This window comes from Loxodonta africana, chromosome 4 (genome assembly GCF_030014295.1).
Source record: "Loxodonta africana isolate mLoxAfr1 chromosome 4, mLoxAfr1.hap2, whole genome shotgun sequence".
In the NCBI taxonomy this organism is placed as follows: domain Eukaryota; kingdom Metazoa; phylum Chordata; class Mammalia; order Proboscidea; family Elephantidae; genus Loxodonta; species Loxodonta africana.
In genome coordinates, this window is record NC_087345.1 from 117,335,844 (window position 1) to 117,361,533 (window position 25,690).

The 25,690-nt window shown below is 35.2% G+C and overlaps 2 protein-coding genes across 2 annotated transcripts in view; one reads left to right on the plus strand and one right to left on the minus strand.

Moving 5' to 3' along the window:
* Positions 1-2,115, plus strand: part of RECQL (RecQ like helicase) — a 36,722-nt gene extending 34,607 nt beyond the window's left edge. The window contains exons 14-15 of the mRNA XM_064284495.1: positions 355-484; positions 1,119-2,115. Coding sequence (XP_064140565.1) covers positions 355-484; positions 1,119-1,268 — 280 coding nt within the window. The 3' untranslated portion in view covers positions 1,269-2,115. The remainder of the gene's footprint in view (positions 1-354; positions 485-1,118) is intronic.
* Positions 209-25,400, minus strand: PYROXD1 (pyridine nucleotide-disulphide oxidoreductase domain 1). The gene is made up of 12 exons (XM_003405683.4): positions 25,219-25,400; positions 21,773-21,853; positions 18,492-18,611; positions 15,727-15,855; positions 13,449-13,522; positions 9,953-10,113; positions 9,118-9,218; positions 7,577-7,715; positions 6,503-6,615; positions 5,765-5,887; positions 3,199-3,336; positions 209-2,417 (listed from the first exon to the last, which is right to left on the minus strand). Exons 1-12 carry the CDS (start codon positions 25,300-25,302, stop codon positions 2,169-2,171), a joined length of 1,512 nt encoding a protein of 503 aa, XP_003405731.1. The 5' UTR covers positions 25,303-25,400; the 3' UTR covers positions 209-2,168.
* Positions 25,401-25,690: the final 290 nt, after the last annotated feature.

A 25,690-nucleotide genomic window follows, 5' to 3' on the forward strand; every position in this document is an offset into this window, starting at 1 on the left:
CGGCCTATTTTCTGTCCTTCCGTGTTGTCTTTAATGACTGTTTCTTCTGATTTTTTCAAATTGCAACAGAATAAATGGGTCTGCAATTGCTCTATGTGAACTTTTAAATGCTGATATAGAAAATTTACCTAATAAGCAAACTGAAACTTTAATTGATCACTTCTAAGTCATAGAATCACTACATGAAAATACTTTCTGTAATGATATATTCATTCTTACAGTTTGCTTTATTCTTATTTCATCATTGTTACTTAAAATTAGTATACATAGTTATTTTGCTTTTATAAATTTCAGTTTTTCGTAATCAGTGACTCCTTCAAAACCTTTCTGATTGTTGATTTTTCTCTTCTGCAGAGAAGACTACAGTTTTACAGCTTATGCTACCATTTCCTATTTGAAAATAGGACCTAAAGCTAATCTTCTGAACAATGAGGCACACGTTATTACCATGCAAGTAAAGAAACCTACACAAAGCTGTTTCAGGGTAACTGGCTGGCTATTCGTTTTAAATTTCTATATATTTTTCTAAAGTACATTAACACCTGTAGGAGGTTTTCCTTTAACTAGTACTTTCCCAGATCCAAGTGAATAGGAGAAGAAATAAGTCACTTATTTTTTTTCTTAGATTTGGGTGTGGGGGAAAAAATAAACTTTGTTTGCTGTAGAGATATTAAGTGGAAGAACTGAGACCTTTTAAGATGGACTAGGGGTTTCCAAACTTTTTGAATGTGATAACTCCATTTTAATGTCTAATCTTGTGCTGCACCCCACCCTCATGATATTGGTTGTGATCAGTATTAGTTGAGGAGTCTGCCTGTATAGCTCCAGAGGTTGGAAACCACTGTTCTAAACCATATACTATCAAGCCTGCAAAATCATGCCATTCATCATTGTATCTAAGGACACTTGGGGTATTCTTTAGAATTTTTTTTCTGACATACCATACATAGCCCCTCTATCGAATAGGTGGGTAAGACTCTTATTTCAGTAGAAATTTGAATATAAAAAAAATAGACTATTAAAGAGCTAAGTGATATGAATATTTTAGTATTATTAATCTCAAGAAAACTGAATAGGTGAATTTTTACCAGGGTACTTGCTTCGTTATTGTTTTGCAGGTTGAATCACCTCAAACTTGTCATTCTGAACAAGCTGAGAGAAAGAGGCCAGAAAAAAAATCAGGTAACTTCCAGAAGTCTGCAAACATGCTTCAGCAATCCGATTCTAAGACTACAGGAGCTAAGAAAAGGAAACTTGATGATGTCTGAGATGAGTGTTACTCAGTTTTCCAAGAAAAGAACAGTTTATGCATGTATACACTATTATTTTTGTAGTTAATTAAAAGCTTAAGTTTTAGGACAATTTCAATAATATACATATGGTAGCTCTATACTTTCAGGGCTTGTCTCTGAGTTATTGAACAACTATATTTTTTGGGAAAATTTGAGATCATGAATTACCACAATAATTTTATAGTATGCAACAAGGGGAGAAATATAAATTTTTTTAAATGTAAAATACTCAAAAGAATAGTTCACATACTATCTGAAGCTCTTTATGCCTTGATATGCCTAGTTTATTTTTTCTTTTGACACAACAATCTTTTGATAGCAGTATTATTATACTGTAAATTTTCTGTTTTCTCACTGAAAGTGAGTGATACATTTAAGCGGAATAATGTGGATGATTTCAGGACATAAAAACAGCTGTAGAATCCAAACAATAAAGGAATAATAAAAACAATATTAGAGAATAAGATATTGCTACAATCTGAGTAGAATAAAACTGTAAGTTTTTAAAACCACAGCCCTATTTTGATATCTCAAAATCTTCATCAAAGAATGACTGTAGTCTACTACATTTTGGCTAAGCAGATAAGCACTGTTTGCTCCAATTCTAAATCACAAATGGACATGTCAGTTTAAAACAAAGAAATGGGTCATTTTAAGATTTCTCAATGGTCAGTTTTATGGTACAAAAATATACATACAAATATTTGAACTGATTTTGTCCTTAGAAATTAATTTTCTTTCTATATTTGTTCACTAAAATCATTATCACTTCTGAATTAACTTCATTGTACTCATCATTAAATCATTACAGTCATTCATTTTACTGGCTTGGGATTTCTTTCTTGTTTGAAACTTCATGTGCTTGAAATGCGTGTTTTAGTCAAAATAATCTTCTATATCAATATTTGGATCTAGCAGGTCTTCTCCATATGAGGAAAGATTCATTTGATTTAGAATTAGATTTTCAAATGTTTCTTCCAAATCAGTTTCACCAATTAAGACTGCTCCCATCATTCGCCCATTCTGCATGACGACTTTGACGTATTCTTGTCCTTTGGTACATCTCAGCATTAATTCATGATCTGAACCTAAACCCTGTGCATTGTATTTTCCCAGTAATACAACCTATACATAAGGATAAGAAGATATTGTAATGAATACCAAAAAAGGAAACATAATATGATATTTTGTATAACAGCCAACAGAAAAATCTATTTATAAATCTTACAGCTAAAACTGTCATTGTGGAGAGTCCTAAACACTACCACACAATGTACAGAGACATTAAAAATTTCCAATGAGCATATTCTACAGATACCAGCACAAAATCTATATGGATAATAAAAATATCTAGTGACTAGTTAAATAGGTAGGATACAGACTACATACATTAGCCTGGAGTCATGGTTTAAAGATTTTAATAAGGAACAGAGATCTTTCATGGGCAAATTACTTGATCTCCTTTAGCCTTCTGCGTATATGTTTGTCTGTGTATCTTCCTTATCTCTAAATTAGCAAGAAAAAAACTGCTCCAGAATAATACAAAGAGAATAAAATGTATATGAAAGCCCCTGGTTCATTCTTGTGTACGACAGCTGTTAGTTCCCCTCACAAAGGAAGGATGAAGCTCAAATAAAACGTAGAAACATACCACAAGGAAGCGGATCTGGAGAGAGTTTTCCCCCTTAACTAAAAAGTGGTGTAGTGTGAAGGTGGGTAGTGATTATCAGACAATTAGGAATTAAGACTGGTAATAATAACAGGTATTGACTTTAAAGAAATGATAAAATATCTCATTTTTATAAAACTATTAACTGAAACCACATAAATTTTTATTCTAATGAGAAAGTCAGATGATTATATTTGGTTACAAGACTAACAAGCAGAAAAAAGGCACCTTACTTACCTTATAGTTAAAAAATTTTGTTACATGAGCAAAAAGTTCAAAGCTGAAATCCATGTCAATAGAGTCTCCTAAACTATCTGCAGCCATGCACTTTGCTGCATACCACCCCATCTGTCTTGCCTGAGTCCACAGCCTCATCTGAAATAGATAAAAAATGGAATGCAGTATCATTTTTCATTATCATTATTTGAAAACTGTTATCACCTTAACCTCGTAAGTTCCTTCAAATGGGTTCAATGTCTGACGATACTTCTGATCAACTGGATCTAGCCATTATTTGTCTTTGTCATAGAAGCACTGACCAACCCAAACCAACCAAACTGATTTTGGCATTTGTTAATTCTATCAAAATTATTGCCTCTAAAATTAAAGGATGGTACTCATCAATTATCCACTTCAGTTCAATTTTTATTTAAATACTACTAGAATGTTTCAGGCTACAACAGGTGAGAATACAATTTTATTTCACCAGTCCCTGGAAGTTTATTATGAGCTTTTAGTAGAGATGCTAAACTATCACTGAAATATTTATTCCATTTCCGGTAACCCTCATCTTTAGACACTGGAAAGTTGGTGCCCTATCCAAGACATCTGAGATTTCAGCAACTGACTGTGGGAAGTTATTTAAATTTTTCTCTATAACAGTATTAATTTCCCTTGCAAAGTTTTAGGATTCCCTGGTGTAACAGAATTGTAACCTTGGGCTTCACACTAAATTTGAGTATCAATTCTTCTATATGTTGACTAAGAGCATTTGGGTCAGTTATTTAACTATTCTAAGCCTCAGTTTCCTCACATGAAAGATAAATGTAATACCACTTACTCGTTGGCTATGGGCAGAATTAAATAGGTTATCCTATAGTAAGTAAGCCATTAGTTTCCTTTTACTCCCGTGTGTGTACATATGTACCTAACCTGTCTTGTTTTATGTGTAAAAATATCATCATGGACATGAGCTTTGAGTATTTCTAGTAGGAGTGATAGATTTTTATTTTTCATTAGGTGAGAGGCAGTCTGTAGCAAGGGAGCAGAGTAAATTGAACAAGGAACCAAGTAAAGAATGGTTAACAGAAGTGGCTCACAATATCACACTGCTAGACCATTACCTACTATATTCTAACCTCAAAATCCCTTGTGTTTGCATTTGAACTATGTGAAACATATTAATTAGTATCTTTATTGCTTCTGCCAATTAAGAGACGGAGTCTACTGGATTCACTCAAAACAAGGGACACCTATGTTTATTTTTGGATATTTTTCCCTATATCAGGTAATGATATACATTTTAGGTATAATTTTTCCTAGAGGGGAATTAAAATGTTGAATAAAAAGACTCCATGAATACTAACTCCTACCTGAGAATTTGTGACAGTTATGCCACAGAAAGGACATAAGGAAAATTGTAGAGAAGACTAAAAACAAGCTACTTTGAAGCATTTTAGAAAAAATTAAACAGGTTGAAGGCATTCTCTCGTTACTGATGTTGTCTCTGCTGTATGTAAAACACACAATAGTACAGCTGCCTCTTTAAATACATTTAGTTCTCCCACTACTTCACACTCAACTCACAGTTAACCTGAGGAGCTGGTCTTTAACAAAGTTAAGTGTTGGCTGGCTCCGTTATCTGTTACCTCTACTTATGCTTCTACCCCGCTCTAAGACAACCTTATCTATGGAATGTTGTCTTTGATTATCTTCTTCAAGTATTTCTGTTCCACTATTAGAAGGAGTCAGAATCGACTTGATGGCAGTGGGTTTGGTTTGGTTTTGGTTTACTAGAAGGAGGTAGGCAACACTGTGAGGGCAGGAGGAAGGCTAGATCCAGTTTGGAGGAGTCATAAGGCTGAGGAAGGGTGCTCATTACAGGAACATCCAGTAATAATTCCCACAGGAAGAGAACAGGGTCATCAGGAACAGAATGCTTTATCTATATGGCTTATAATCTTGGTAGTCCGTTTTGTTTTTTAGTGATCTAAAGATATGCTGTCCTGTATGGTAGCCACTGGCCACATGTAGCTACTTAAATTTAAATCAACTAAAAGAAAATAAAAAATTCATTTCCTCACACACATTGGCCACATTTCAAGTGCACAAAAGGCACACGTGGCTAGTGGCTACCATAACGGACAACACAGAATTATAGACTATTTCCATCATTACAGAAATTGTTATACTGGACAGTGCTGCTACAGCATCAGAGAATGAAAAAGTAACAGCCTATAATTCTTGTTAGGTTAAAAGATATCCTAGCCTATCCACCACTACATAATAACTTACCAAAAAGGGAAAAATTCTTTTTAAAATTATTTTTATGGTAGTTCTATTTCTAACTGTTTAAGATAACGCCAGATAGATTTCCAAAGTGGTTGTACCATTTTACATTCCCACCAGCAGTGTATAAGAGTTCCAGTCTCTCTAAAATCATTTTTAAATATCAAAAAATAATTTCTGTGATTGCTTCCTACTTAAAGTAGCACTGAAAAGCAGGAAGGTGGATTTGCTGGTAGCTGCTTTATTTGCAGGTGGGATCTCTGATAAAAACATGTAATGACATAGGCTGGTTTACCTGCTGCCAGACTGGGCTCGGTTGCCAAGATGCAGTGCAGATATCGCCTGCAGCGTAGATACTAGGAAGTGACGTGTGCATATGGTCATCCACTTCCAGGCCACCATCTTGTCCTAAATTAAACTAAACCATGTTCCTCATAAACATAAGTGGTAAGAAAATATGATTTTTTCACTCTAAAGTAAAATAACAAGCCAAATGTTTACACCTCGGTATTCTGATATTTAACAAGAAGGTGAAAAACAGCTGCAAAGTTTAGACACCTAAGCTGAAGCTCCAGCAAATCATATTCTAGGAAGACAGACTCGTATAATTCTCAGAATTTCTACATCAGAAATACCTAGTAACCATTTGATTACTTCACCCATAATTACAAGAATATTCTTTTGATTTTTAAAATAAGATTTGAATGCTAGATAGCGAATAACAAGACAGTTTCTCTAAAAGAGTCATTTTTAAGAATTTATAGGAGGTGTCAGTCTTTTATCAACCTTAGATAAATGGATTGTGCATTCTATCTCATTAAGGACAACACTTATGTTGGGATATTAACTGCCTAAGAATTTTAAATAGTAAAAGATACTGAAAATCAAGACATGAATATAACCATATTGTTTTTGGCCATCTTAAGTTACAGTTTTGTACTAAAACAATAATTATTTGTGTTTGCGAATTAGAGATCTTCATAAAAAATTAAAACTTTAGAATATCTATGGCTGAACAAAAAATTTTCCTTACATTGTTGCCATGGACAAAAGGCTCTATATTTGGTGTAACTCCTGTAGCACTGACAATGAAATCACAGCCATATATCTTTCCATTGGTCAATTCCACATATACTGGCCACATCTCTTAAAAAAAAAAAATTAAAGACTTTATCCTCAAATGTCATCACCACCACGTGTGTCCACAGCATTAGCAGAAACTATAATGACTAGAAACAAAGCAAACGAAAGATGACTTTAAACAACTCTACTTAATTTTTATAAAGTACATTTGCTAAAACACTTTTTACTCATCTATTTATCTTAAACTAATTGTGCTTTAGAAACTTTCCTGAATCATGGCAATTTTTTTAATGTAGATATCATCTCCTTGTTTTTGTTATAATTATCAAGCTATAGCATTCTAAATGTTATTCCTTCAAATTTACACATAATGCTAACAAAGTAAATTCAAATTATTAATCGCTTTCTAAGTTATTTCTTTAAAAATCTTTACTTACGTTTATACTTTACTGAGTGTCTAGTCCAACTAAGTTATTCATTTTTCAAAAGGTTTTTTCCTCATTATTCGTAATCCAGTTCTAACACTCCCTTTCCTACAGAAAAATTCAAAGACTTCAAAACAGTGGGATATCTCATATACTGGTTTGGGTGAGTGTATTTCTTCAAATGACGGCAGCTCTCACAGGAGGTGTAAAATAGGAGTTAGGATATCTGTGTCTTAATCCTAAATTTATACATTTTTCTGTGTGATTTTGGGGAAGTTATTTCACCTCTAGAAGCTTTAGGTTTTAAACATTTTTGTTTGTTTTGCTTTGCTTTAATCTGTAAGATAACTGATTGACTCACTTATGATGGTTGAAACACCTTGAGCCCTATGCAAAATGTAAAGCCCTATGCAAATAAATTTACTGGAAAACTTATTAAGTTGTGAAAATGAAATGACATAATTTTAAGCTATGGTTTTATTTTTTCTCTTCATATTTAAATTTTATATGGAAACAAAGTTTTTAAATGTAATATAGCAAAATTATGTTATTCTCCTTTTAAACAAGTGGTTGTTCATTTTTCTTATTTCATACCTTACCTTTATCAGTTGTTTTAACCGGCTTATTATGATGGTCTCTTGGAAAAGTCAAGGACTCTTTTTTCAAAATTGTAAATTCTTCCTGAAGGTAGATTTTCTTTACTTCACACATGGTTTCAATGTGAATCTTGTGAGAAAACTAAATTAAAGAAATATTGGTCACCGTCATACTTCCAGAGAGAATGACTTGGGTTGTGGAATTCATAATACACTTGTAGAAAATAATTAATACACAAAAAAGTAATTCTTATACAGTAAAACCTATGAAAGCCAGAAACTTTGTAAGGCAGAAAGGTGTCAGAGAAGGAATCTCAAATATTTTCCATTGACAGCAACAGAAAAGTGGTAAGACTGTACCGTCAAAGGCAGAAACCTCGCAAGAGCTAGAAAAACAAGGCGGTCCCTTCGAGTTCTAGCTCTCACAGGTTTCACTGTAGTACAAATGACAATATATTGGATGCCCTAAAATAAGCCTTTCAATTTCTGTGCAGAAAAGGAAGAAGCAAAAATTCGTTTAGTACTTAAGAGATTTAGTACATTTGTTGGTAGGTGGCATGAAGGCCATACTTTTTATTTTAAACCTCACGGATAATTACAAAATATATATATATTTAATCACAACTGTTAAGACACTATGAAAACCTCCTGAGGGCACAGCCGTGTCAACTTATTGTTGTATCCCAAAACCTTGGTACCAGGTGCCAGTAAACTGCTGAAATTTTCAGGTTAAAAATACTATTAATCTTAGGATCTGAAGGAGCAAAAAGAAATAATTTTATATAATTTGCATGGCAAAAAGTAGATAGATGATGTAACCAGCCCTCTCCCACTTACCTGAAAGGCTGAAAACCTTTAAAGATACCATATATAGTAATGAAGGACTGCATGTATACACTCTTAAAATATTTAAATATCACAGCTTTTTAACAGCTATTAAAATATCTAGTAATTAAAATGAGTAAAAACAAGTCATCAGTTTACAGTTACTTAGGACATTAAAGGTATCTTTGATTTAGAATCCATCTTTTTCCCATTACCAAGTCAATCCCAACTCATGATGACTCTGTGCGTGTCAGTAGAACTATGCTCCACAGAGTTTTCAATGGCTGATATTTTGAAAGTAGATCACCAGGCCTTTCCTATGAGGTACCAGTGGGTGGGTTTGAAGCTTCAACCTTTTGGTTAGCAGCTGAGAGTGTTAACCATTCACATCACCCCGGGACACAAAACTGTTAAAATATTGCGAGTTTACTACGTGCATCTGAAGTGACCTTTGAGAAAAGATAAAATAGGACAGGTGTATTCACTGTATTCTAGGTATGGATGTCTCTATATCTGGGGAGTTAAAAGGACTGAAAATCAGTTCTAGATGAATTTGATATTCACCTATCAAGGGGCTTTGAGTCCTTTTGTAGCATTAAAGGTTCTAAATAAAGTGACCTACCAATTCTTTGACTATATTTTTAACCAGTCGTTATCATACAGAGTTCAAGAATTTAAAACTGCATTTAGATATGTTTAATCAATATACGAAACCATACCTCTTTTGTTCCTTTAAGATTCAAGCCTTCATGCCAATCAGGTCCCAAGGCACTGCCTACATTACTAGCCTTAGCTTTGGTTCTTGCTTCCTTTTTCGTTCCTGAGGAGGTAAAATCAATTCAAAATTCAAATGATGTAATAAAACCTGCCAGGCAGAGAATTACACCTATGTTCTGAAGCTTTTAGGCAATGTAATGATTCTCATATAGGATGACTAAATTACCTATGTTAGTCATTTTATTCATTGTTTTAATATTCTGTGATGGAGAGCTATAAAATGATCAATATTTTAATTGAATGCTAAATATAAACAACATATTTTATGGATGCTACATACACTGGTTAATGTGAAGGGGAAGAAAATAGCCATCACATTTTCAAAATTTTGTCAACTTTTAGCACCTCCCCAGAACTTAAAAATTTTTGGAATTTTATATGCCAAAAGTTAAAAAAAAAAAAAAGAAAAACTATTTCAGATTTAAAAACTATGGAACTGTGAGGCTTGTATTAATTTTCTAAACTCACTGCATTTTTCATAAAATTAAGTGTTGCCTAGCTGTAGTGTCTACTTGCAAATACTGCAAATATGCAGATGGGCTGGTTTATTTTAAATCACGTCAAGTTTCCAGTTTTATTTATACATATTTTGCATAAAAATACATTGTATTCTAGAAAATCTAAAAAATTCATCCAAGGATATAGAAATAAATATCCACATTCCTATCTCCTAAAAATAATACCTTGCTAAGTTTTCTTGTTGCCTTTTTCTATATAGTTAAAAAAAAAAAAAAAAAGGTCTCCTCTGTGAATTAATAAGTCAGATGCTATCTTTACCCTCAGTTGTATATCTGGTTCTTTTATGTGCAACATTAGCCTCTGGTTTTTCCGTAATGAGCTTTGAAGTGAAGAATTCTGCTGCTCCTGCATCGAAGAATGTATTTCCAATATTCTTATCTTTAATGGCCCAAATCACTTCACAGCCTTCAATTTCATACCTAAAAGGTTAATTAAAGTTACTTACAGTAGTTTTAACAGTCCATAGAGAAATATTTGCATCTACAAATAACAATTATTTCCTGAGGCATAAGTGAAGAAAATATTTTAAGGCAAATTGGGAAAGAATGATTATAAATGGATAATAAATACTAAAATTTAACCAGCTTACTGAAAGTGACTAATATATGTATTGGACATCAGGTAAAATTTCATCACAATGATTATCATTTCAAAGTGTTCAATTTCTACAATACAGTTATTATATGACTGTCCCCCAGGTTCCTCAGTAGTAAGCAATGGGTTGTTTGGTTATAATATAATCAATAATAGATGGATGAATGGTATATGGCAACAATATTGAGACGTTGACTGATTTGGTAGCAAATATTTTATATAGTCAAAACATTCTGGAAGGAGATAGAAAAAGGAGAGAATGAGTGTTATAAGCTAAAACTTTGTTATAAAAATTGTATAACTTTGTTATAAAAGAACTATTACCCACAATCCCTTTCATCTCAGAAGTTCCAAATAAACTAGCCAAAGAAAACACTAGTTCACAGAAAGATCAATGATCTTGGAGGAAACAAGGGATGGTCATGGTATATATGTAAGCCACCTTCCATTATTATTCATGATCTAGCCTGAGCTCTTGGGTACCTGCTATTTTATATCTAGGTTTGAACACTGAGAATTTGGCTTTCTTAACAACTACCTCACAAACCGCTTCCTACGTGAAGTCCGTTATAATTAGTGTGCTAACTATATACTAGCTGCTACTGATAACTGTTTTGGGACAACAGATGTAAATTGGGACTGTCTTTGATAAACAGAACATTTGGGCATCCTAACTATAATAGGCTTTTATTTGAACTTACAACAATGCATTAATGTTTTATTTTTTTTAACTTATTTATGGTACAAAATATTGCCACCTTTATTCACAAACCAATATACTATAACACAGGTTAAATGACTTTTCAAGGCTCATCAATAAGCAGATGACAGAAAAAAGAAGGCTTAGTAGATCTGACTGCTGGTCACCTGATGTTTGTACTTTTCAGCATATGGTAAAGAAACCCCTTGCTTCATCCAATTAGCTTTTATTTTTGCTGCTCTTTATGCCAAAAAGGAACATTTACAATCACTAGATCTCAGATTATTTGGAGAACATTCTATTTTATGCTGCTCAGATCATGCATCATTGCAAATTAGCAGGAAGGAGAATACAGGTAGTCCCTGACTTATGACATATTTCACAGTTACGACAAACTGCACTTACGCTTTTTTTTTTTTTTTTGGTACACCTTATCGTAAGTAATATGTACTACATACAGTGTTGCAGTGTGTTATCTGATGTTTGCCTCAAATGTTCACCCACAGATGTTCAAATTTTGTATTTATAAAGATATTGATAAACCCAAACCCAGTGCCATCGAGTTGATTCAGACTCATAGAGACCCTATAGGACAAAGTAGAACTGCCCCCGCCCCGTAGAGTTTCCAAGGAGCGCCTGGCGGATTTGAACGGCCGACTCTTTGGTTAGCAGCTGTAGCACTTAACCACTACGCCACCAGGGTTTCCTAAAGATATTGATAATAAAGGGCAATAATAATGAAAACTAAAAAGAGAGAGGTATTTGACTTATGTCAGAACCAACTTAGGACAGAGTCAGCAAAACGGAACCCAGTCCTAAGTCCAGGACTACCTGTATATACACATTTCATAATAAATTTTGTATTTCAGTATACACACAGTAATCATGAAATGCTTCCCTTAATTTTTGTAAATTGGAAATTTCCTCTATTCCTATCATCTTTCACATTTTAAAGTAACCTAATAGTATTAAACATATCAGTATAGTTTAAAATACTGATGGACTGACAGGCCACGGTTCTAGGTAACCACTACAGGTAACTCCTGTACTTGCTCTGCCTCACAGAACGTCCTCTAATCCTCTCACCCTAATATATACTGTGCTCTCAGCATTATGCACAGGTAACAGTGGGGTATTACAGTTTTGTGAAATTATGAAAAACTATGTCTGAAAAAGAAAGGATTAACCTGCACTTGGAAAGAAGAGATAACAGAAATAAAAAGCATATTGAAAAAAATTAGTAGCCACAGTGGAACACTAAAGCTATTAAGGAGTAGAGGGTTTGGATATGTCATTTTTCACCATGAGAAAACAAGACCTAATCATTCAGAAGACCTAAACTAAGAGAAAAACACTCTGTGGAACTTTACTTAAGTTATTAAAGCAGTTACTGAATAAGTTATTGTTTTTATCCAATTTTCTCCAACTAAAGAAAATGAATACGATTAAATGTATGAGTTTAGACATTTTTGAACATAAGAAAGCTTTTAAATGTAAATAATTATAATAATATTAAGTTATACTTTTGGTTATAGTTGATGGAGAAAATATGTCATGTGTAAACAAGAATTTGAAGCCCTTTTACAATAAATCTGTCCCACCCTGCTCTTGGCCCACAGCTTAGTTTTGATTCTAATTTTCTCTCTTCATTTCTCAGTATAATAACACAGACTTCATAATCACAGTAATGATGAATTGCCACCCCCAGTACTCAGGCAATTTAAGAATTCTTATAATACTGGGACTGACCATTTCCTAAAAGACAGGGGCAAAAACTTTGAGATTTGGGATGGATGAAAGTTAGCAAAATTAGGGCTTGGAGAGATTCCTTATTTTATACAAATTTGTCCTCTTTGTGGCCTGACCCAACTTACTGGCCTGAAAAATACCCAGACTATTCCACAACAGCCAATGGAAGATAACATCACAAAGATAAGTGAACCAACGTTCTACAGATCAGGTTTTTCGAACTTGAAATATACTAACATGAAAATATTTCATATTAACGATTTGTTCATTTTTTTCCCCAAACTTCCAAAAACCAATAGCTGGTAGTATCATCTATCCTAAAATAGGAGTCACAAGTACTTATGTTTTCATATGCCATAAATGAGTGAAGCAGGATGGATATGAGAAGTAAGAAGTGATGGAGGCTATGACTACAAATCTCTGATGTGTACACATTTATTTTAAAACAGTACATGCTTATAAAACACAGCAATGGAACAAATCTGGCCAGTCACCACAGGTCTAAAGTATTCCCTAAAAGGGTCTGTAAGGAAATTTCTGCAACTATGGATTCCATGAAAACTAAACAATAAAGTGAGTTTTTCTCTTTGTAAGTAACATGGAAATTATATTTATCTTTTATTTTTAGCCTATCAAAATGTTTTCTAGTCTGCCAATAAGCACATGAATCACAGAGTAATTCGTAAATAAGATTTAAAAATATATACTTACACTAACTCAAGTGCAATACCACCGTTCCCTATGATCATTATTCTTTTAGCTTTAGTGAGCTGTTTCTGAAATTCCTATATTAGAAGGAAAAGAATGAGACAGTATTTTGTAACAGTGGGCAATATCTAAAGAAGCTTCACTGGTAACATTCCAGAAAGTATTTTTTTCTAATTTACAAAGGGATTATAAATCCACTCTGCCAGGATGTACCCTCCCAATTAATATTACAACTATCCCCTGCTTTTTGAAAGTTTGTTTTACAACACTTTGCTTTCATGAAAGACCTACATTAGTACCTGTTTTTGCTAACTAAAGGAAATCTGAAGAGGATTTTCTCATTTACAAGAAAAATGCAAAAAGCAATAGCGTTCAGCCTTTGTTTTGCAGAGACCTGTTAAAGAGGCAGTGAGCGCCCCTAGCAGCCAGTGGCTTCATCAAGCTCCTTCCCCAGGAATGACACACAGCATCAAGCCACCATAACTCTGAACTGTGTCTGTGAGCATCTGTGCTTTACCTCGATTAATTTTGTTCATCCATTAGCAAGATGTATCCTAAGGTATCAGAGAAGTGTGAGTGCGCTCCTAAGGGTGTTACACTTAGCGTAAAACTGGACGTAGGTTATTTTTTGGGAATGGGAATGCTCAAAAATTTTTCCCATATAAATTAATGGTAATTGCTTCTTTGCTTTATGCCATTTCAGTTCACGAAAGATTTCATAGGAACACTCTACTTTTGGATAGCAGGGGAAACCTGTGTAAACGTTCCCCTTTGTGTTTTATCCCAGCTTGCTTTCGTTGTACTACCTCTCTGATTTTCCTTGCCTTACATGTCATTATATATAAAAAAAAAATCATGATGAGCGTGGAGAAGCCTATGGTCATTCTTCTGCCTCCTTCGAAAGTACAGAATAATCCCATTGCTTCAGGATGACATGTGTACAGCTACATTTCTCCTACTAGGCAAAGTTATCATTTCTACTATAATGACTAAATTTTATCATAATTTTCAATAAATCACCACCGAAATGGACTATTGAAAATTCTATGAGAACAACTGAAGTTAATTTTAGTTGACCTTTGTTGAGAGCAGTGAACAACAGAAGAAAATCCATAAAAAACGCTGGACTTGGAGATGAGAGACATGAGTTTAAATTGTATTTCTGATAAACTTACTAAAAAAAAAAAAAAAAAAACTTACTAGCTACTTTAAAAAACTTTAGTATAGGTAAATTACCTAACCTCTCAATCTGTTCCCTATTGGTAAAGTGGAAGTAATGACTGTCACACAGGTTACTGTGAGGATTCCAGGAGTTCATGCACACAGAGGGCCCAGCTGGAACATAGGTATGAGCTCAATCTTTGATGAATATTTTTGATAATATGAACCTAAAATTCTTAAAAGATAATCAAGTTCTTTCAGTTTTCCTCTCAATTCTTAATTGAGATGAATAGGCTCAAGGAAAACACTGATTTTCAAGAATGTAAAATATTATCATAATGAATGTAAAATCACCTCATGGGGCCGAAAAAAAACAACAATGAGCTTTAGGTAAGACAAAGTATTGTGACTGGACACCAGGAAGAGTTTCTTGACAATAAGGGTTAATGAATCCTGAAATAACTTACCAAAAGCTGTATAAGGTTTCATGCACAGAAGTTTCACCTGACTGGGATAGTTCATCACTATCCTAAACCAAAAACCAAACCAAACTCGTTGCCATGAAGTCAATTCTGACTCACAGCCATCACGATCCTAGGGCGGAGCAATAAACCAAGTGACTTTTTCAATTCTATGATTCTACCATGATTCCATACCACAAAGACTGTGCATCTTTGGAGTATTAATTTCTTTGCTGGGGATTAAGTAAGTTTTGGATATGCTTTTCCCTTTTTGGAAAAAGATCATCACATCATTTATGCTGCAGATCACATATTCCCAAAGTGGAGTAATAAATATGTGTATATTATGAATTGTAACATTTAATGCAGTCAGTACATTATATCTGGGACATCTCATGATCAAAAGAACATCGAACATCTGCATGAATAAAGTAACAAGGTTAGTTATCAAATAAAAACAGAGACTGGAAGTAATGAAACATAACTACTTGAGAACTGTTTCTGGTTTATGCATCATGAAACAAAAACCTCTCTTCTTATGCAGTACAGGCATTAACATAAGTAGAACACTTTGACTCAAATGTAGAAAAGTCTAAGGAATCCACTGTACTGCTTTAGTCTCCATGTCCCCTTCTCACAGCCCAACCTTAAAACGTTACCTGAGCGCTGTCCGTATCACGGATTCCTAACACATAAGGATTTCCTTCACATATCAATTTTGGTTTAGCTCCGGCACACAGGCAGAGCTGCTTATATACATGCTGGTTGCCGTCTTCTGTTAAAATGCACTGTAAAAACCATACAGCAATGAAGGGGGAAGGGAAACATTTTAGACAAGGTTACGATTTCACTTTAAATTAGAAATTCAATAAGGCAAAAAGCAAAAAATACGTTAAGGCTGCCTCTAGGCACTCGGTATTCAGTATTCGTTAAACAGCAATTACAAAGCCAACTCAGCATGAAAATGCATTCTGTAACCCAGTGATTCCTAATCCTTTTAGGGTTATGAACCAGTCTGAGAGTGTGATGCAAACTAGACCTTCTACCCTGGGGGAAAGGCACACTGACAGCATTTTACACAGAACTTCACAGAACCTCATGATGTTTGAAAAGGTATACTGACCTTGGGTTAAAAACTAAAGCTTCTGAAATTTTCAAATTGAGCATTCTGATCATATTATATACCTGGAGCAGGCCTTGATGAACACCTCTGATCTCAGTGGAAATTGCTGTAAGAAGATCTAATGATTCCAATCATATCATACCATAGTATCTATTATGAGTACAGGGAAGGAGTGTGTGGTAGAAGAGGCTATGATATGTCTTCTTAATCTAGTAAGATCATAAATGCCAAAAGAACAGTATTTCTATTTTTCTAAGTCCAAAGAACAATCAATTTACCAGCAAACTAAATGCTCTTTTGGAGATAACACTCGAAGTGAAAAACATGTTACTCTTTAATCTTAACATGTGTTGGCTGTAAAGTTATTTATGTCGCTTAATTTTTAAATAACATTGATATTTCTAAAAATACATATTACAGATAGTTTTCTTCATTAATATTGAATTAAAATATACAGATAAGTAGCAGCCTTGAGGAAGCAGATATATAAATAAATATATAAATACACACACACACATACACACACACACGCCACGATTAGAGACACCAGACTTCGTTGGAATGGTTTAGGGGTTAACACATTGTGCCATGTGTTTTATTTATAAAACTTGGCAAATCATAAGATAGGACTTAATACTCATTAAGACGTGTTGCTCAATTTAAGTCTTCAGTTGCATAACAAATTCATAAAACCAACAATCCAACACAGTATCATCTGTAGAGAAATTTTATATACATTTTCCTTCAGACAATTTGATTAGAGTTTTATCTGACAGAAGTTACAGATGGTGACCAAATTTTAAAAATAATCACATTTACTACTGCAAAAACACAGCACAAACATAAAAATGCTATTCATTAAAAAAAAAAATTCATTAGCTACTGCTAAATTCTTGGAAGCAGACATGAAAGTAAAACACACTATCTCTAATTCACTAAAGAGTGTAAAGGAAGGATAAGGGAATGCAGACACGCATTTCAAAAAGGATACTTTTCAAATGGTAATGAGCACTGATTCAATGCCCTAACATAAAAAGTCCATCACAATTCATTGATACCAACACATACGTAACTGACGTGGATGTTACATGGACTGTTATGTTAACACTGTAAGTATCAGCAACTTCCTCTGGATTCTCGATTCAGATTTCTTATTTTTTTCCTCAAAAAAACTCAGTACTTGCCTCACCTTTTTTTTTTTAAATTACTTGTTTCAAATGTGGCATTATGTGTTTTCTCCTAAAATGGAATTCATAAATTCAAAATGCCTTAGAGAAACAACTGCAAATCTTACTTTTCCCTTTTGCCTAAGGCACATCTGAGGATCTTGTAAGATGACATCTGACAGCACCCTTATTCATTCTCATGTCCAATCAATCACTAAGTCTTGAGTTTACAGCAGAAATCGCCCTCAAATCTGAGCCGTTCTTTCCAACTACTGTCTTTGTCTTAGTTCCGGTCTTATATCATCTCTGGGCTACTGCAACTGTCTCTAATTTGGCTGTTGATCACCAGACACTCCCTTTACCCCAGATCATTCTCCATGTTGCTCTCAGACGTATCTTTCTATCATTCCTACCCACGTAAATCTGTTAACTATTTCTTCATTGATTATAACATAAATTCAGCTTCTTAGCATGACAGAAAAAGCTCTTCACAATTTTATTTATTTTTCTAGCCTTGTCTGCCAATATTCTTTACTTGTCTACACCCCAAGCCCTTTGACATGCTCACTATTATTGCACATGTCCCTTTTCCTTCCTTTAGGTCTTTGAACAGGCAAATCCCTCTTCTATAATGTCCTCTTCCACCTGGAGTACTCTGAATTCACCCATCTTTTAAAGCCCAGCTCATTTATTACCCCCTCTGTGAAGTCTTCCAAGACCCCTAATATTAGAGCTCTGATCATATTTCAACAGCTGTGGATTTCACACGTCATATTATCTGTATACTTGTCTATTCCCTACAACACGGAGGGCTCTCTGGATCAGGTACCTCGTATTATTTCTACCATATCTCAGCACCTAATCCAAGTGTCCAGAACACAGTGAACACTATGCAAACATAAATGCTAATCTGAAATGTGAAACCTAAAATGCTGAACCAAACTAATTATGTAATCCCAATAAACTCGTAATTTTTTCCTAATAATGGAAATCCACATTATTAAACTTCATGTTAGGGACATATATGGTGATGATGATGGTAGTGGTAATGGTAGAGATGGAGTCAAAGGAAGGGAGGCAAAAGCTCACTGAGATTTAATAATGGAAAATGTCACTAGGAAAAAAAATTTCTTACGTGTTCTTCACTCTTCAGCTGCTTTACTCCAGATTCTATAACCTTAATGTTGGGAAAGCGGTTTTCTAACATGGTACTAGGTTGTTCTTCAACATCAAATTCTTCCAATATTTTAGAAACCTGTATCAAAGAGGTATACTGCATGTTTTAAAAAGTATTTTCTTTCAAGGATCTTAAGTAATGACAAAATACTTTCATTTGTTTTTACACACTACTCTTTCATATACATAAGACAGCAAAGTCAGCTATAGCATTATATACAGGGGAAAGAGGACTAGACTCCACATGTAAGACTTGAACTTCTACTACTCCTGGGAAAGTCACCTAAGTCACTGAGCCTTAGTTTCCTGACCTGTAAACTGAGGGCTGAACTGTAAAATAAGGGCTAAAACTACTTATTTCCCCACAGTTGTTTCTGGGGATTTAATTAAGCAGTTTATCTATTTCCTTATCCTTCTCTCTTTACTTATTGTAAAACCTTATCATAATCTAGTCTTTGGACTCTTCTTTCCTGTTGGAGCATCATGAGCATTACTGAGGGCCCCAATAATTGTGTGAGTTATATCTATTAATATTTACCATACTAGAAATTAAAACTCAGAAAAAATCTAAGTACTTATTAATTACAAACCCAAAACAAATATAATTTGAATGAAAAATAATATTTTCCAAAAACAAACAAAAAATTCAGTGAGAAGAGTTTTTCATTTTTTTATCAATCTCTTTCATGTCTGGCTTTACAAAACAAAGTTGCATATTTGCTTCTGCATTCAAACTGTTTCACATTCTGGTTCTGTATTCAACTGTTGCGATAATATTATTGCGGTTGACGCACATAAAGAAATTTAACCTCACACAGATATGCAATTGGGAAAAGAATTTTAAAAGACTTTTCAGATAATTGTAGGTATTCTTTTGATGCTACATTAAAACTAGACAAATCATGGTTTCTTATAGATTAGTTACAATGTAGAATTTGAGACCATATCAAACCAATCTTTTTATAGTCTGTTACTTTAAAATCCATTGGTCTATCCTGCATACTGAATGGACCCCATGACATCAAGCAGCGGTCACCTGGACATACTGATTCACTGAGTTATGCAGATCTGCCAAATACTGACATATTTCAAATCAATGCAGTATCGAAAAATCATATTAACTAGTATTACCAATAATCTCATTAGAAAAGTCCTGAAGTACTGGGACACTCACAGTAGAGAAAAGTCTAATTTTTTGCTGAAAGCTCTAATTTTATCATTGGCAACAACTGGACTTTGTTCATTTTCCAATTCTATGTAACCATTTAGAATATTAAAAAGATATGCACTTAAGAGTCAGGATTTAATAAAATTAATATTTTGTGCTGGCTTTTTTCTTTTTTTTTTTAACTGTGAGTGTGTAGCAGTGAAGAATACGAGGACTACTAGTACAATTTGGTTGCTACTGCCTTAATCCGTGCTAAGGTACCAGCATTTCATCCATTACCACTTTTGTACCATCAGTGCAAAGGTCAAAATAATGAAAACAACATTTTAATAACATCTCCCACTGCCTTGGTGACTTTTCCAAATTTTCATCATTCTAATGCTCCCCAACTATGTCCTATCCTCTTCATTCTCAGCAACTCACCTTACTTCTAAGCTCAGAGAGACTACTAAGAACTTTTACTACGTCCGTAATCTCTGCTATAGTCCACCTTCCTGGACCCATTCCTCCCACCTTTTCAAGATAAATCCATTAATCTGTGCTCCATATCCCATCACTTCTCACCTCTTCAGGTCTCTTGCCATATTATGTATTTCTTTTTCTCCTGTATCTTCAGTCTTCTCCACTGGTTTCTTTATCTCAACAGTAAACATCCTCTAGTCTTTTCCATCTTAAAATAACACAACTCTCCCTTAATGCTAGGTCCTATGTCTTCTTTGCTGCCATTCTATCTTTTCTTTTTTCATAGCCAAGTTGTAAGAGAGAGATGTTTATGCTTACTGTCATTTTACAGCTACCTCCCCTTAGTTTCTCAAAATAATGTCTCAAAGTAACTAATGATTTTCTAGAAATCTGTACTTTTGAATCATTACCTCACCTAACTATTCCATAGGATCACTGCACTCAATTAAGTCTTTTGGAAAACATAAGACCCAGCTAAACCTCTTTGTCCTACATATGTGCTTTTAGCATGTAATTACATATATACTTTTTAAAGAGATTATTAACCATAATTTGTTCTCTGGTTTTCCCAATCCCATAACTCTTTTGGCTGTACCTCTTTTTGGCTGTAATAAGATATCTAAGGTACTAAGGCGGGTTCAAAGGGGCAACATAGTATATGGTAATAAATTATACTTTGTTTTAGGGGTTTACAACATGACAAAGTTATATTCCAATATTAGTGTATTATAAGGGAACATTTGTATTAAAGACTATGGCAGTGGTCTTCACTGAAGTGTGGTAAGAAAAGATCAGAACTTATGTTTTTCAACCTTTTTTTTTGCATTTTATAACATTCATAATTTTAACAATGTAATACATGCATATAATTTATAAATAAATAAATATACATATATTGGGATAGGAACCCTGGTGGCACAGTGGTTAAAATGCTTGACTGCCGACTGAAAAGGTTGGCGGTTCAAATCCACCAGCTGCTCTGTGGGAGAAAGATGTGGCAGTCTGCTTTTGTAAAGGTTTACAGCCTTGGACACCCTATGGAGCAGTTCTACTCTGTCCTATAGGGTCACTACTGACTCCATGGCAGTGGGTACGTTGGGATATGAGCTCAAAGATTTTCTACAGGTTGGTGCAAGATGAAAAGATTTGGAGACCACCCTCTTATGACACTATGACCCAACTGACCTTACATTCCACTTATAATGTATACTATAAATTCGTGAACTATAAAGGGTTCTGAGATGCATATTACACATCTGAAATGTTACCTGTAAGTAGAAACTTGTAAACACACACACACACACACACACTATATAAACATATTTGTATTCATATTTAGATTTGCATAGCATCTTTCCTCAAAAGAATCTTACTGAAAATCTTCTAAGAAGTAGTTGACATATATGGATTGAGAGGAAAAGATGGGAGGAAAAAAAGGAAAAGAAATTAAATACCATTCTCAGCCCTTTTGGTATTCATTTCAAATCATTCTAAATTCCAAGCTTTGATTTTAAAATAAATATCAAAGTAACATTTGTCATTTTAAACAATGAAAACAATACAATTACCCTACTTCTAAGAATTCTAAGAAAAGTTATAAATGTTCTCACCTGCTTGAAATTTGTGATTGCTTTAATAACAGGAGAAGCTGTTACCAGGAGAATATCTTCTGATGGAAAATGAATAGCCAGCTTATATAAAAAAGAGAGAGAAAATACGATACATGAACTTGTGTATCGGTATACACGGTGTGGGGTGGGGATAATGCAATTTCTATATTGTTATTAGCCTAAGAAACTAAAAACTCACTGTTTCTCATCAAAGTCTCCATTACCCTGACTCTTTTTCATCTTTAAGGAGCTATGGTAACATTAAACACTGATATTGATAAAAAAATGAATAATATATTTACACTAAACACTAACAAAGACCCACTATGCAAAAATAGTAATATAAAGAGATATCCCTTATTTACTTGAACTATTTTACATACCAATTAAATCATGCACAAGATGAGAAGAAAATATTTTCCCAATCAGCAGTTAAACCAACTCCTGTTTACTTTTAAATACTACTAGGAAAAAAAAAAGGCTATTTTCATTTGCCTTCAATGGGATGAAATCACAGCAAATCATTTAAAAAAAACACTTAGAATCTTCATTTTCTCAAGTGCTTTGTACTCCTATTCTGCCTTTTACAAATACCCAACCAGTATATGTTTTGGGCAGACAGCTATTTTAGTAATAGCTTTAGCAAAATTCAGAGGTTTAACTTGCTATAGTCTCTTCATTTTCCTCTAGTTTCAATCTCTCTTCCTCACTTTAAAACTTCTTGAAAGCATTTTCTGATTTTACTATCCTGTTCCTCAACTCCACCAATCTTTCTTATCTGGCTTCTAATATGGAATCCCAGGGTAGCACAAACAGTTATGTGCTTGGCTACTAATCGAAAGATTGAATCCATCCAGAGGCCCCTCTGAAAAAAGGTCTGGTGACCTACTTCTGAAAGATCAGTCATTGAAAACCCTATGGCATAGCTCTACTCTGAAATACATGGAGTCGCCATGAGTCAGAATAGACCTGATGGCAACTGGGTTTTTTTTTTTTTTTTTTAAATCTCTAATATACCACTAAAATTGAGCATGTTCAAGTACTCTCTATACACCCTTAAAACTCATCAGATTCTTTTTAGTCTTACCTCATTTGAACTTTTTATAATACTGAGTTATCTTTCTCCATCTTGAATTATTTCCTTTGCATGTTCTCTAATTTATCTCCCCCCTTTTTGTTCCCATTGCTAGATCAGGCCCTCAAAACTTTATACTACTGAAAGAAAGACCAGACTTGCTGGCCTGACAGAGTCTGAAGAAACTCTGAGACTATGGCACCCAGACACCCTTTCAGCTCAGAAATGAAGTAACTCCTGAGGTTCACCCTTCAGCCAAAGAATGGACAGGCCCATAAAACAAAATGAGACTACAGGGGCTCACCAGCCCTGGGGCAAGGACTAGAAGGCAGGAGGGGACAGGAAAGCTGGTGACAGGGAACCCAAGGTTGAGAAGTGAGAGTGTTGACAAGTCGTGTGCTTGTGTCATGGAATGAATTATGTCCCCCCCAAAATGTATGCATCAGTTTGGTTGGGCCAAATTGTTGTCCTCCATTTTGAGATTGTAATTTAATATTAAAGAGGATTAAGGTGGGATTGTAACACCCTTACTAAGGTCACATACCTGATCCAATGTAAAGGGAGTTTCCCTGGGGTATGCCCTGCACCACCTTTTATCTTACAAGAGATAAAAGGAAAGGGAAGCAAGCAGGAGTTTGGGGACCTCAAGCCACCAAGAAAGCCACACCGGGAGCAGAGTGTGACCTTTGGACCCGGGGTCCCTGCACCTGAGAAGCTCCTCAACCAGGGAAAGATTGAGGACAAAGAATCTTCCTCCAGAGCCGACAGAAAGAGAAAGCCGTCCCCTGGAGCTGACACCCTCAATTTGGACTTGTAACCTACTAGACTGTGAGAGAATACATTTCTCTTTGTTAAAGCCATCCACTTGTGATATTTGTTATAGCAGCACTAGACGACTAAGACAGGTTGTTAACCAATGTCATGAAACAATATGTGTACTGTTTAATAGAAAACTCGTTTGTTCTGTAAACCTTCATTTAAAGTATATTAAAAAAAAAACTTTATAACTACTGAAATCACTTTCAAATTGGCCTGTCAGTCTCACGTATTAATCAAATGCCCCCACCTCAAACACACTCTAACCAGTCACCTTTCAAAGTTTTTCATTTATCACCGAACTCCACTGCTCAAAATCATTTGACTACTTATAAATTCTTAACATGACTTATAAGACCCTTTATAATCTAGTCTGTGCCCACCTTCCCAGCTTCATCTCTGGTCACTTTTCCCAAGCACCATGTTCTCTAAACCTTGCTGCTCCCAGATGGTGCCACATTTTTTCACCAGAGATTATTAGACTGTTGTCTCCATTTGGAATGTCTTTCTTTTCCCATCTACCTGGTAAACTTTCATTCTTCTATACTGGGATAAAAGGACACCTCCTTTAAGAAGTCTCCCTAATCCACTCCATACCAATTCCATAAACACCCTAACATAGCAGTTAACATTGATGAAATGGTTTCTTTACAGATGTCTCTTCCACCAAACTGTGAATTCCTAGAAAGGAGGTGCCATGCCTGGATCATTGATGTTTACTAGGTGAATAAATTGAAAATACACATCCAAAGATTAAAAGTTAAAAACAAAACAAACAAAAACTCCTCTTTTATTGCTTGCTTTATTTCTTATGACATCAGTGTTTGTTTACTTTGTAACAACAAAATAACTTAGGTTTCTTTGAAGACCAGATATACATACTCATTGTTCATTATAACCCGAAAAGCATTCCCTAGCTGCATTTAATCCCTTGCTGGTTGCTTTACAAACATCAGTGGAGTTCTACCTTGGGCATTCCAAGTATAGGAAACTTATGTAAGCGCTTCTTTACCAACTAGTTATGACGCACTAAGGATACGGCACTTATCGGGGAATGAATTCAACTGGCTATGGCAATTAAGGTGGCTGACTTTTCTGTCCATGTAGTTACACCAAAACGCTTTGCTGTCCAGTCGATTCCAACTCACAGGAACCCTACAGGACAGAGCAGAACTGCCCCTAAGGGTTACCGAGGAACGCCCGGTGGATTTTAACTGATGACCTTGTTGTTCTCAGCCGTAACTCTTAACCACTATGTCACCAGGGTTTCCGATGTAGTTCAAAATGCCCTGGTATTACTAGGACCACAGTTTGGTTTAGCCAGCTTTGGCTTCCCCACTAACAATTTGCCCCCCACGTCTCCTCCCTGCGCTTTTGGCGAAACCTGCAAAGTATTAAGAACTCCATCTGAGGTCCACCGTGCAGTTTCTAATATCGCCGAGCAGTAAGAGCCAAAGAATGATCCCGAAGAAGGGGAAGGGCAGGGAGGAAGGCTTCGAACGCCACCGCTTTAGGGGTCGGGGAAGAGGCGGAGCCACCTGCGCACCCGCCCTACCTGCTCCGCACAGGTGACGCCCGCGATGCCGCCGCCGACCACCACAAACTTCCCCGCCGTCGGGGGAGGGCGCGCTGGCTCCATGCTCTTGGACTTGTATTGGTTTACTGAATACCGTAGGGTAGCCTCGGTAGTTCGTATTTCTGGAGAGGCAGTCGCCGCAACGCGGTCACTTCCGGCCTCTGAGTCACAGAATCCGACCTACGGGTGCCCCGGAGTCCATACTTCAATCTCCTCGCGTAGCCTGTCCTTGATTGCGGTTTGGAAGAGTTTTGCGTTGTTATTGTTACTGCGCCTGAATGCGGTTTTCCACGTAGATTTCATGAAGAGAAGACAAAGTAAATGGGCCACCAACAGAGATTTGGAAAATCGCCTGTGTAAAGACAAACCAGCGTTCTCACAGGGCAGAGCATTTATAAAATAAATGAATTGCTCGAAAGTTCTGATTCCTTGTTCCTGCAAGAAATTAAAC